This window comes from Macaca fascicularis, chromosome 10 (genome assembly GCF_037993035.2).
Source record: "Macaca fascicularis isolate 582-1 chromosome 10, T2T-MFA8v1.1".
Classification (NCBI taxonomy): domain Eukaryota; kingdom Metazoa; phylum Chordata; class Mammalia; order Primates; family Cercopithecidae; genus Macaca; species Macaca fascicularis.
This window is the reverse complement of record NC_088384.1, coordinates 103,282,705-103,296,342: the sequence shown is the minus strand read 5'-3', so window position 1 is coordinate 103,296,342 and position 13,638 is coordinate 103,282,705. Positions and strand designations below refer to the sequence as shown.

The 13,638-nt window shown below is 46.0% G+C and overlaps 1 protein-coding gene across 50 annotated transcripts in view; it reads left to right on the top strand.

Moving 5' to 3' along the window:
• ZMYND8 (zinc finger MYND-type containing 8) overlaps nucleotides 1-13,638 on the top strand; it is a 148,137-nt gene that overhangs the window by 116,255 nt on the left and 18,244 nt on the right. For 25 of the 50 annotated variants that reach the window (XM_074005478.1, XM_015429929.4, XM_005569280.4 and 22 more), the window contains 3 exons: nucleotides 2,396-2,776; nucleotides 5,072-5,262; nucleotides 11,846-11,926. In XM_074005478.1, the coding sequence (XP_073861579.1) occupies nucleotides 2,396-2,776; nucleotides 5,072-5,262; nucleotides 11,846-11,926 (653 nt within the window). The remainder of the gene's footprint in view (nucleotides 1-2,395; nucleotides 2,777-5,071; nucleotides 5,263-11,845; nucleotides 11,927-13,638) is intronic. The other 25 variants (XM_074005495.1, XM_015429936.4, XM_005569287.4 and 22 more) reach the window with 2 other exon arrangements.

Here is a 13,638-nt window from a genome sequence, read left to right as displayed (position 1 = left end):
TATCTTGGCTGATGCTGTTCCCTCTAGATTCTCACTTTCCGCCTGTTGAAATCCTACCCTTTATTCCTTACCAGCCCAGCTCTTCCAAGATGACATACTCCATATGGCAGTATTTTTCAAACTTGAGTCATTCACATTCATTGTCTTTCCCGTTCTCAAGTCCTGCTTGTATAATTTTTGACTTAATATTTTTATTTAAAGAATCTGTGTTTTTTTTTTTTTTTTGAGATGGAGTCTCGCCCTGTCACCGAGGCTGGAGTGCAATGGGGTGGTTTCAGCTCACTGCAACCTCTGCCTCCTGGGTTCAAGCGATTCTCCTGCCTCAGCCTCCCGAGTAGCTGGGATTATAGGCACACACCACCACACCCGGCTAATTTTTTGTATCTTTAATAGAGATGGGGTATCACCATGTTGGCCAGGCTGGTCTCAAACTCCTGACCTCGTGATCTGCCCGCTTCGGCCTCCCAAAGTGCTGGGATTACAGGTGTGAGCCACTGCACCAGGCCAAGAATCTCATTCTTTAAACATATAATTAAGCACATTTAAAACGGGACACGGTAGCACGTCCCATATAGTCCCAGCTACTCGGGAGGCTTAAGTGGCTCACTTGAGCCCAGCCTGGGTGATATAGCAAAACTCTCTCTCTTTAAAAAATAAAATAAAATAGACTGGGCATGGTGGCTCACGCCTGTAATTCCAGCACTTTGGGAGGCCGAAGTGGGTGGTCATGAGGTCAGGAGTTCAAGACCAGCCTGGCCAAGATGGTGAAACCCCGTCTCTACTAAAAATAAAAAAAATTAGCTGGGCGCAGCGGCAGGCACCTGTATCCCAGGTACTCAGGAGGCTGAGGCAGGAGAATCGCTTGAACTCAGAGGGCGGAGGTTGCAGTGAGCCAAGATAGTGCCACTGCACTTCAGCCTGGGCAACAGAGTGAGATTCCATCTCAATAAATAAAATAAAATAAACTCTTCATTTATTTTTCATTTATTATTATTTTGAGACAGAGTCTCACCTTGTCACCCAGGCTGGAGTGCAATGGCATGGTCTTGGCTCCCTGCAACCTCCGCGTCCCGGGTTCAAGCAATTCTTCTGCCTCAGCCTCCCGAGTAGCTGGGATTACAGGCATGTGCCATCATACCTGGCTAATTTTTGTATTTTCAGTAGAGACGGGGTTTCACTATGTTGGCCAGGCTGGTCTCGAACTCCTGACCTTGTGATCCACCCACCTCAGCCTCCCAAAGTGTTGGTATTACAGGCATGAGCCACTGGGCCCAGCCTATTAGTGATGTTTTTTGAGAAGGAGTTTCATTCACTCTGCCTCACAGGCTGGAGTGCAGTGGCGTGATCTCGGCTCACTGCAACTTCCGCCTCCCGGGTTCAAGCAGTTCTCCTGCCTCAGTTTCCCGAGTGCACCACCACGCCTGGCTAAGTTTTTTGTATTTTTAGTAGAGACGGGATTTTGCCATGTTGGTCAGGCTAGTCTCAAAATCCTGACCTCAGGTGATCCGCCCGCCTCAGCCTCCCGAAGTGCTGGGATTACAGGCGTGAGCCACCATGCTTGGCCTCAATTTATTTTTTTATTAAAAAAATTCCCCCTGAAAAAACCATCTGCAAGTATAAAACTCATTTTAGACTTGAACACCACCCAATAAGAACAGTAGCGCACAGTATACATAAAAGCTGGTGATAGGAATAAATCCAATCAAAACCAAAGCAATGCTACTCAATCCTAGATCAGTACCATTACGTTGGGGGAAGGTTCTGGCCTTGGGGCAGAATTTATGTTCCTGGTATTGTCATGGCTATCAGTACCGCCTTCAGACTTTGTCCTGGAGGGAATCAGAAGAGATAAAAAGAATGCTTTTCTTTCTGGGTGATTGAGTGTTACTTACTTCTTTGACCATTAGGAGGCCATCTGGTTCGTTGGAGTATTGCTTTCTACCTTCTCTAGCCAAAGAATTTCTGTTCATCTCTCGATTCACTTCCGCTGGGCCTCTCTCAAGGTGCCAACTAGATTTTAACTTTGCGAAAAGGGCGTGAACATAGATTGAATCTGTTCGCCCACTGCGTTGTCCACTAGGTGTAGGGGAGCTTGAGCATAGGAGCCGGGTCTTGTTTGCCTCATTGGCCCCCAGAGGTGTTGACTTGTATCTCAGATGTGAGCCGGCGCTCAGTAAAGGAGGCCGGTGCTCGTGGAGATGGAAGACGCAGCAGAAGTGGCCTCAGCGTTAGGTGAGACTGTACTCCTCCAGCGCGGTGTGCGTGGCACGTCGAATTGGTTCGGCTTTCCTGGCTTTCGTAGGTTTTACCCAGAACTTGCTGGCGTCAAGACCCTGCAGGCGAACCTGAGTGAAATCGTGGTTTTTGTTTGTTTTTTTCTTCATGCATTGGCTAGTTGTAGGTAAAGCTCCACCATCCACGACGGCGGGCAGCCAGTCTCCCCCGGAAACGCCGGTGCTCACCCGCTCTTCCGCCCAAACTCCCGCGGCTGGCGCCACAGCTACCACCAGCACGTCCTCCACGGTCACCGTCACGGCCCCGGCCCCCGCCACCACAGGAAGCCCGGTGAAAAAGCAGAGGCCGCTTTTACCGAAGGAGACTGCCCCGGCCGTGCAGCGGGTCGTGTGGAACTCATCAAGTAAGTTTCAAACGTCCTCCCAAAAGTGGCACATGCAGAAGATGCAGCGTCAGCAGCAGCAGCAGCAGCAGCAAAACCAGCAGCAGCAGCCTCAGTCTTCCCAGGGGACGAGATATCAGACCAGACAGGCTGTGAAAGGTACCGAGCCTCCCCTTCTGTTCTCCGTGGCGCCCGCTCCCATTTTGCCACATCGACAGGAGAAAGTCATTGCTCTCTTGTTTTTTTTTTTTTTTTTAGTTCTCGTTTGTTTCCTGGCCATTGTATCTTGAAGGCCTTGCACATTTCATTTGGCATTATTTTTAAAAAGTGTTTTGCTACTTGCTTTTTTACTTTCGAAAAGTTTTTTTGTTCATTTTATAAATTATACATGCATATATTCTCCTTAAAAGGGGGGCAGAAAGTTTTACATAAAAGTTTATTGTCCCGTTTACCTTCCATTTCATTCTCTCCCTTCCACAGTGACCAGTATCAACCGTTGTAAAGGCTTTTCTATGCATGTATGCATGTATATGTATATATACATATCTGTATGTATATATGTGCGCGTCATGTATATGATGCCATAAAATTAGTCCTTTTTCCCCCTTTTTTTTTCTTTTTTAAAACGTAAAAATGGTACCATACTTGCTTTTTTTTTTTCCCCACCCATTAGCATGTTTTGGAGGTCCATCCATGTCAGCACATAACAGCCCTGCCTTGTTCTTTCGGACTGCTGCGTAGTATTCCATAGTTTATTTAAAGCATTCCCCTCCTGATGGGTATTTAGGTTGCTTTCAGTTTTTTTTCCACTGTGAGCAGTGCTGCAGTGAATATCTTTGTATAAATTTCCTTGTACACATGAGGGAACCTCTTGGAATTATTTTGGAAAAAGTACAGTGCGAGAAGTTGATAGCGAAGGTTACCTTAGTAACTGGAAATTCCTCACGCACAAAAGATGAGCCAGCCTCGAGAACCACTTGCTGAAGTTGCAGAATCAGAACTCCCACCAGCACTACAGGAGGCTCCATCTGGAGCTGAAATTAGGCCAAACACAGTGCTGATCTGACTGGTTGATACCAGTTTGTCTGGCTTTTGTGAGCATTGATGTAGATCTCTTTCTATCAGGAAACCTGCATCTAGATCCTCAAAGGCTGGGTTCTTCAACGGAAGCTCATAGTGAGTGCGCCCCTGTGAGTGGGGTTCGTGAGCAGCAGGACGTGAGGTTGAAAGGTGGCCAGGTCTTGAATTGGCCCCCAGTGAAACACTTCAAAGATGGCAAGGGAGTGGGTCCTGAAAAATTGGCCAGGCAAAATTGAGAGTACAGTTGGAGTAATCTTGCTGTTTAAAAAGTTGGTGGGGCAAAGCCAAGTCTAGGATATTTGAGATTGGGATTGCTGCTTCCTGTCTTCTGTCTTCATATCTCGTAAGCAGGAGGCTTCCCCAGGGGAGTTTAATTGCTACCAAGAAGAGGGTTGGGCGCGGTGGCTCATGTCTCTAATCCCAGCACTTTGGGAGGCCAAGACAGGCAGATCACTTGAGGCCAGGAGTTCAAGACCAGCCCGGCCAACATGGTGAAACCCCATCTCTACTAAAATGGAAAAGAAAACATAAAACTAGCTGGGCACATGCCTGTAACTCCAGCTACTCAGGAGGCTGAGGTGTGAGAATCCCTTGAATCTTGGAGGTGGAGGTCGCGGTGAGCTAAGATTGCGCCATTGCATTCCAGTCTGGGCAACAGAGTGAGACTGTCTCAAAAAAAAAAAAAAAAAAAAACCAGAGAAACAAACAGACAAAAAAGAGTGCTGCCAAAAAGAGGCTCATTGCTTCAGATAGTCTTACACCAAAGTAGGCCCTAGTTAAAAGGGTAAAGACAGATTTAAATCGGTAATACACTACTGTAATGGGGCAAGAGTCTAACATAAACTGAAATTAACTTTGATTTGTACAGAGGTGACTGGGCATTTTAAAGGGAGAATGAGGGAGTAGGGATGGGAGCAAGTCGTTGAAGTTAAACATCACAGAAGCAAGATGAGGGGTTGGTCTTTGTGAAACCCATCTCGATTTGCTAACGGGCACTTCATGAAGTTGGGCCCCTACTCTCCCATAGAGACTGGGATGCTGAAGTCCTGTCTTCAGGTGTTGGTTGGAAGAAAACTGTCAGTTCTTTTGCCAGCATTGAGTTTTCCCAGGCAGGTGCTTTAAGTGGGGGTTGGGGTCATCCTAGCATGCACTCTTGAGCTCTTAGAAACTGTCAGTGTTTGCTCAAGTCTTTCCAGGCCAAGGTTAGGGCCTAGTCGAGAAACCTGGATAGAGTTTGGTCAAGGGGAGCATCTTTGTCATTTAAAAGTAGAAAAGTTCTCAGGACGTATATTAGGGGCTTTGCTTCTACACCACAGCTCTATGCTGGGACGGGTCCTTCCCACGTGGGATAATCAGGATGCTTTGCCTTCCTAGCTGTCCAGCAGAAGGAGATCACACAGAGCCCGTCCACGGCCACCATCACCCTGGTGACCAGCACACAGTCATCGCCCCTGGTCACCAGCTCGGGGTCCACGAGCACCCTTGTGTCCTCAGTGAACGCTGACCTGCCCATCGCCACCGCCTCAGCCGATGTCGCCGCTGATATTGCCAAGTACACTAGCAAAGTGAGTGGATGGGAGAGCTGCCGCAGAGACGGCAGGCATCTGGCAGGTTGCCAGAACCTTGGCCTTGCAAGGGGAAGCATGAGCGTCTTAACCTCGTAGGCTTTAGGGAGTGTTTAGGAAGGAAGACCCTTTTTATTTTTTAAACAGAATCTCCAAGACCACATTCTTTCATTTGGGTCTAACAGAGAAACATTGGAATGGACTGAATCTTAATCCAAGTGGGCTTAGATTCTAAAGTCAGTTTATGAAGTGCAAATGACATATAATCAGAATTACCTTCGAGAATTCAAGTCACTTATTAAGGCACTGGAACACATGACTGATCCTTCAGTGAACAACTGACCAGGGGTTTGGTTTGCATTTAGAGCTTTGCATGTGGAGCAGAAGTGACAGAGTCTTAAACATGACACTGGCAAGGTGAAATGCCCACACTTTAATTTTTCCAGGAATCAAGATGGATGAGGAGGGGGACCGAGGGGACCCCCTCTCCCTCTTCTCCTGCCCTCTGGGGCACAGTCCCTATTAAGTGGCCTGGTGGGCAGGATTGCCTGTTGTGGGCAAACTCATGGTCACTGTCTCAGCACAGGCCCCTTCTTTTTTTCTCTTAATTTGCCAAGTGCTTTTTTTTTTTTTTTTTTTTTTTGAGATGGAGTCTCACTCTGTTGCCCAGGCTGGAGTGCAGTGGCACGATCTTGTCTCACTGCAACCTCCGCCTCCTGGGTTTAAGCAATTCTCCTGCCTCAGCCTCCCAAGTAGCTGGGACTACAGGCATGTGCCACCATGCCTGGCTAATCTTTGTATTTTTAAAGTACAGATGGGGTTTCGCCATATTGGCCAGGCTGGTCTCAAACTCCTGACCTCGGGTGATCCACCCACCTCGGCCTCTCAAAGTGCTGGGATTACAAGTGTGAGCCACCACGGCCGGCCTGCCAAGTGCTTTTATGGTCATTGTTGAATTCAGGTAGATACCATCTGCGGTTCTCAGCGTCATGTGAGAGTGCCCTGGACTGATGTACTGTGTACCTTGTCATTAGACCACATTAGTAATAATAACCATGAGAATGTCAGCTCCGCAAAGGCAGGGATTTTGGTCTGTTTTGCTTACTGCCAAGGCCTAGAACAGTGCCTGGCATGCAGTAAGTGCTTAACACATAATTGGGCTTTCTTTTTATTGGCCTCAGTTATTATCAATAACTTAACAATAGCTATTGATTTATAATCTACTGAGATTATTTAGTAAATTACTAAGTAGGTAATAATTTACTCTTTACTGATGAGTAGATTATTAATACTGATGAGTAAACAGTTCTAGTTTTCAGAGAGAATGGATGAAAATAATTGAGGATGGTTGTTTCTAGAATTCTTTCTCTTTTAAAAATGCAAACAGGGTCTCATTTTGTTGCCCAGGCTGGTCTCAAACTCCTGGCCTCAAACTCCTGATCTTCCTGCCTAGGCCTTCCAAAGCGTTGGGATTACAGGTGTGAGCCACCACACCCAGCCTATTTCTAAAATTCTTATAGTCTTACTGATAAAGAATAAGCTTTATTATATTGAGTTAAGGGAAGAGGAATCTTTTTAAATTCTCAATGGTGAGAGAAATATATACGAATTTTTTTTTTTACCCAAATGAGTTTTCATTGGTCATGTTTCTTTTTGTTGCTTCTGTGTAGGTGTAATTGTTATCTATTGCTACAGAACAAATTTCCACAAAACTTAGCAACTTTAAACAGCACACACCTTTATTATCCTACAGTGTTTGTGGGTCAGGAATCTGGGCCCGGCTCCACAGGGCTCTCCGCTTCAGGATCTCTTGCAGTTGCAGTCGTGGTGTCTGCAAGGGTTGGGACTCACACAAAGGCTCAACTGGGATCCACTCTCCAGGTCATTTAGGTGGTGACTGGCAAGATTCACTTCCTTGAGGGCTGGTGGTCTGGGCCACCCTCAGTTCCCTGCCATGTGGGCCTCCCCAGCATGGCAACTTGCTTCATCGAAACCAGCAATGGAGACTGGGCACGGTGGCTCACACCTATAATCCCAGCACTTTGGGAGGCCGAGGTGGGTGGATTGCATGAGCTCAGGAGTACAAGACCAGTGTGGGTAACATGGTGAAACCCCGTCTCTACTAAAATACAAAAAATCAGCCTGGCATGATGGTGTGCGCCTATGGTCCCAGCTACTCAGGAGGCTGGTACACAAGACTTGCTTGAACCTGGGAGGTGGAGATTGCAGTGAGCCGAGATTGTGCCACTGCACTCCTGCCTGGGCGACAAAGCAAAACTCTGTCTCAAAAGCCAGCAATGGAGAGAGCCTGCTGGCAAGACAGAAGTCACAGGCTTACTTAGGCCAATCACAGAAGTGACACCCCATTACCTTTGCTGTATTCCATTGATTAGAAGCAAGTTGCTAGGTCAGAGGGAGGGGATTACAGATGGGCACAAAATAGTACTAGGTTGGGATCATCGGCAGCCTTCCCACCACATAAGGTAGCAATATGTCTGCATAGTATTTACTCTGGGCTAGATGCTGTCCTAAGCACTTTTTTATGTTACTTACTCAGTCTTCTTGACAAATTGATGAAGTGTAGGTACTGTTATCACCCCAATTTTATAGATGAGAAAACTGAAGCCCAGTGATGCTACACAGTGTGTCTAGGGTCACAGACTAGTGAACGGCCAAGCTGGACTTTGAATGATAGCAGCCAGGCCCTAGACAGCGTGCACTTAACCTGGCTTTGAGTTGCTTTGTGCATTTCAAACAAGCCTGCTGATCACAAATGTTCATGCCACAAACTGTTGCCACACGACTTTTATAAGCAACTGCTCTTAGGATTCAGTGTGGCTGTTTGAGCCAGTGGCTGTAACCACAGCACTTTGGAAGGCTCAAGTGGGAGGATCGTTTGAGGCCAGGAGTTTAAGACCAACCTGAGCAAGACATGGAGATCATGTCATGTCTTTACAAATAAAAAAAATTAGCTGGGCATGGTGGCATGTGCCAGTAGTCTCAGCTATTCGGGAGGCTGAGATGGGAGGATTACTTGAGCCCAGAAGTTTGAAGCTGCAGTGAGCTCCGATTGCACCATTGCACTCCAGCCTAGGTGGACAGAGCGGGACTGTGTCTCAAAAAAAAAAAAAAAGAAAAATAAAAGGCCTGGTGCAGTGGCTCACGCCTGGAATCCTAGCACTTTGGAAGGCCCAAGCGGGTGGATCACCTAAGGTCAGGAGTTCAAGACTAGCCTGGCCAACATGGTGAAACCCCATCTCTACTAAAAAATACAAAAATTGGCCTGGCGTGGTGGCAGGCACCTATAAACCCAGCTACTCAGGAGGCTGAAGCAGGAGAATTGCTTGAACCCAAGGGGTGGAGGTTGCAGTGAGCCGAGATTGCGCCACTTCACTCCAGCCTGGGCAACAGAGCGAGACTCTGTCTCAAAACAAAACAAAACAAAACACGGGGGAGGTTGTCACGAAAGTGTTCAAGGCCTAACAGTACCAAACTGAGACTTCTTGCTAAAGCGATCTGTAGGATTCTGTAGGATTATTAGAGAATTGAAAGGGGGTAATTTTCTCGTTAGTGATTTAAGTAGGTGTCTGGTTTTGCCTGAATGATCTCTTGTTCTACCTTACGTTGTCCTTACATCACCTTCCTTTGATTTGGTCCCAGCTGTTGCTCATGAATGGGAAAGCTGAGGTCTGCTGAGTGGATCTGATTAGTGGTTTGCAGGAAGGCTGTTTTCTCAGCTCCTGCAACCATTTTAATTCTGTTACCTTCTGCATCCCCTTTGTTCTTTAAAAAATTGTTAAAAAAAATTTTTTTTTAAGAGATGGCGTCTTACCCGGCTAATTTTGTATTTTTAGTAGAGATGAGGTTTCACCATGTTGGCCGGGCTGATCTTGAACTCCTGACCTCAGGTGATTCACCTGCCTTGGCCTCCCAAAAGTGCTGGGATTATAGGCATGAGCCACCGTGCCTGTCCAGGAATGATTTTTTTGATAGGTGTTTTCTTTGAAGTTAAAAAAAATGAACACAGTGACATTTTTTGGGAGCCGATAAACTTTTCCTGTCTCTGAGGTGACCTGGAGTGGAAGACGCGGTTCTGTGTGTTTTGGCAGAGTGGTGTTCTTTACTGATGTTGAAGTCTTTGCTATATTTGGAAGTTTAGAGTAAAAGGCAGTCCACGAATGCATGATATCTTTGAAATGGAATGTGACCATTGCATTAGCGATGTATTGAATTTCGCCCACTTTCTAAAGTTTTCTTGTAAAGCCATTTAGTTGTAATTTTTAAAATGGACACGGTGGGTGCAACAGAGCAAGGAGGCAAGTGCAGGAGGCTGCAAAGCTGTGGAAAGTGCACAGTGTTTTCGCTGATAGTGGCCTGGTGTGGACTCCACAGCAAGCTGAGCGTGGAAATCTCAACAGAGGTTTTATTCATTTTACTCCATTTTGCAGCGAATTTGGGCCTACTATTTTGGGGCTTGGCAGCAATTACGCAATTGCATACTTGTATGAATATCTTTTTCTTTAAAAATAAGATGAATGGGTATTTCTTTATGAACACCTGCTCCATGGCAGGTAACGAGACACAGTCCTTGCGTGGTTTTTTTCATTTAATCCTCGTGCACACCCTACCGGGGGGCATGCAGTTCTTGTTTTTTTGTGGGGAAACCGAGGCTTAGAGGCCATGGATAGTGAGGCATCAGATACGAGGCTGCTCTTTGTCCCGCCTTCTCCCTGAATTGGGGCATGTAGAAGGCGCTGGAGAGGCTTCATACCAGTCAAGCCGGGCCTGAGACAGAGCCTGATCTCTTGTCTCCTCCTCTTTCTGCTGTGATGGGGGAAGGGTCAGCTGGCAGGTGGGAGGTAGAAGAGAAATTCATCCTACGAACATAGTCAGAAAATCCCTGGGTGCCTGCTGCATGGACCTTAGCTGATGTCACCAACTGGCTGATGCCTTCAAGGGTCAGATAGTTAAAGAAAAAGAATATGGGAAATGAACTGCAAAGACAATGTCTTGACTGAAGGCATTAAAATGACAAACCAGCCATATCTATAAAATGGACTATAAAAAGGAATGAAGTTCCGCTGCCTGCTGCAGCACGGATGCGTGAATCACAGAGGACCTTGAGTTGTGTGATTCCATTTATATGAAATGTGCAGCCTGAGCAAATGTGGAGAGGCAGAAGGCAGATCAGTGGTTGTCAGTGGCTGGGGGAGGGGGGATGGGATACCGGGAAGTGAAGACTAAGGCTGGGGGGAATGGGATTTTCTTTCTTTTTTTTGTTTTTGAGACGGAGTCTCACTCTGTCGCCCAGGCTGCAGTGCAGTGGCCGGATCTCAGCTCACTGCAAGCTCCGCCTCCCGGGTTTACGCCATTCTCCTGCCTCAGCCTCCCGAGTAGCTGGGACTGCAGGTACCCGCCACCTCGCCCGGCTAGTTTTTTGTATTTTTTAGTAGAGACGGGTTTTCACCATGTTAGCCAGGATGGTCTCTATCTCCTGACCTGGTGATCTGCCCGTCTCGGCCTCCCAAAGTGCTGGGATTACAGGCTTGAGCCACTGCGCCCGGCCTGGAGTGGGATTTTCTTTACGGGATAATGAAAATGTTGTGAAATGATTGTGGTGATAGATACACAACTCTGAGGTACTAAAAGCCATTGAATTGTATACTTTAAATGAATGAATGGTGTAGTATATGCATATACCTCAGTAAAACGGTGCTGGTTTTTTAAGGGGAAATAATGAAAACTAAAACAGTAATCCCTCTCTTGAACCTACCGTGCTGGCCAAATAAAAGACATCTGGGGGTTGGGCACGGTGGCTTCAGCACTTTGGGAGGCCGAGTTGGGTGGATTACTTGAGGGTCAGGTGTTCAAGACCAGCCTGACCAAATGGTGAAACCCCGTCTCTACTAAAAATAAAATAAAAAAAATCGCTGGGCGTGGTGGTGTGCGCCTGTAATCCCAGCTACTTGGGAGGCTGAGGCGGGAGAATCGCTTGAACCAGGAGGCAGAGGTAGCAGTGAGCCAAAATCGCGCCACTGCACTCCAGCCTGGGCGACAGAGTAAGACTTCCCTTAACAAAAAAACCAAAAACAAACGAAAAAAAAAAACACCACACATCTGGGGGCCAAATTTGGCCTCTCCAGTTTCAGCCAAACTGTGGTATAGAAACTAGCTTTATGTGGGTATGGAAACTAGCTTTATGGTTATGAAGTGGCACCACAATGCAATACATGAAATTTCTTGGAAATTTTTACCCTGTTAATATTGGGGTTTCTTAACTTCAGTGCTGGTGATTTTGGACTCAAAGGTTTTTGTTTTTTGTGCGGGGTCCTTGTGTGCATTTAGCATGGTTTAGGTAGGAAGTTTAGCAGCGTCCCTGCCTCCACCCTCCAGATGCCAGTAGCAGCCCCTTCTCCTCGCTCCTGCACCTGTCACGACAACCAGAAATGCCCAGTGTCTCATGTGGGACAAAATTGCTCTGAGTTGAGAACCTCTGCTTTATACAGATAGATTTTAGGTATTTGTCTCCAGGAAAAGCCTCCAAGAAGTGATCAGCTGAATTGTTTCTGTTTTTATCTTTCAGATGATGGACGCAATAAAAGGAACAATGACAGAAATATACAACGATCTTTCTAAAAACACTACTGGAAGCACAATAGCTGAGGTCAGAGGTGACACATGAATTCCTTATTTGCTAAGAGTGTTTTATGGGCTGCTTTAAAGGTGATACCCTGAAGAAGCTTCTCTGGAAACCCCTCTTGGATCCTGACTTGGTCACTAAGCTGGCTCTACTGATTGTGATTGTCGATGAGGGTATTTTTTCTTTTAGCCAGTCAGCTGGGGCTGTGGAGACATGCCCTGCTTTGTGTGATCAATTCATTTCTAATAAAACAGCCAAAACCAGAGCTTCAGTTAACCTACTGGTGAAACTGGACACCAGTTCTTTTTGCTTCATGTAAAACTGGCTCCTGAATCTTCTCTGTAAGTTTGGACTTTTTAATACAAGTGCTTCTTGTTGTTCAATACTTTGTGTACTGGAGTCTCCATAATTATGTAATTGCGTAGAGAAGAAAGTGGTTAAGACATTTCATTGGCTAGGTGTGGTGGCTGTAATCCCAGTGCTTTGGGAAGTTGTGGTAATCCCAGCACTTTGGGAATCCTGAGGATTGCTTGAGGCTAGGAGTTTGAGACCAGCCTGCACAACATAGTGAAACCCATTTCTACAAAAATTAAAAAAAAACAAGCAGGAGATGGTGGTGTGTTCTGTAGGAAGCTGAGGCAGGAGGATTGCCTGAGCCTAGGAGTTTGAGGCTACAGTAAGTTGTGATTGTGCCACTATACTCCAGCCGGGGAGACAGAATGAGACCCTGTCTCTTAAGGAGAAAAAAAAAAAAATCAAGCTATCCACTTATAAAGTGTCCACCTATAAAAATATACCTCCCTGAACTTCCCCTTTAGGCTAATTCCCTATCAGGGCTTGGAGAGTGGGCCACTTCCCGGTTGTCTGTGGATGGTACAGTGTGGGCCAGATACAAACAGGTTATCAGATGAAATGACAAGTGGCAGGACTTATAGAGGTCATCTAAGGTGATGTTGGAGAACTGTGGGAATCCTTTGCAGAGCTATTGACCTTTTAGGACTTGGCAGCATTAGGCTGGTGCTCAGATGAAGAGGAGAAGATCTTCAGGAAGGCAACCTTGTGGTTCCTTAAACAGAAAACATTGTGAATACAAAGATTTAAGAGAGGCCCCAAGAAAAATCAATGAATCCCCTTAATAGTTTTGCAAATATGACCTTTATGATTATGCTTCAGACATCAAAGAAGAAGGGAAAAAATAATGCTTTAGAAACAACTTCATTCTTGTTTGTATACATCGTAAGAATTGGTGTGTGGTTGAAAATATGGGTTCATAATATCTCACCTGAAACCTTGGGTCTGGATGTATGCCAGAAGTTTTTTGGATTTTAGAGAGGTAATATGCAACCCCCCACAATTAGAGACACCATTTCTGCAATGAAATGTGATTGTTCACACTACGTGAATAAATCATGTTTTCTCAGCCTTAGCTATACTGACGTTTGCACCAGGTACTTTTCTGTTGTGGGGCTGTCCTGTGCATTGTAGGATGTTGAGCAGCATCCCTGGCCTCTACACACAGATGCCAGCAACACTGCTCAACTGTGACAACCACAGATGACTCCAGATGTTCTCATGACAGGGGAGAGTACTTGAAATTGCCCCGGTTGAGAACTACTGTGATAATTAAACACTGTTTATTATTATTTTTTAAATTAATTATTATTATTTTTTTGAGACAGAGTCACCCAGGTTGCAGTGCAGTGGCATTATTTTGGCTCACTGCAACCTCCACCTCC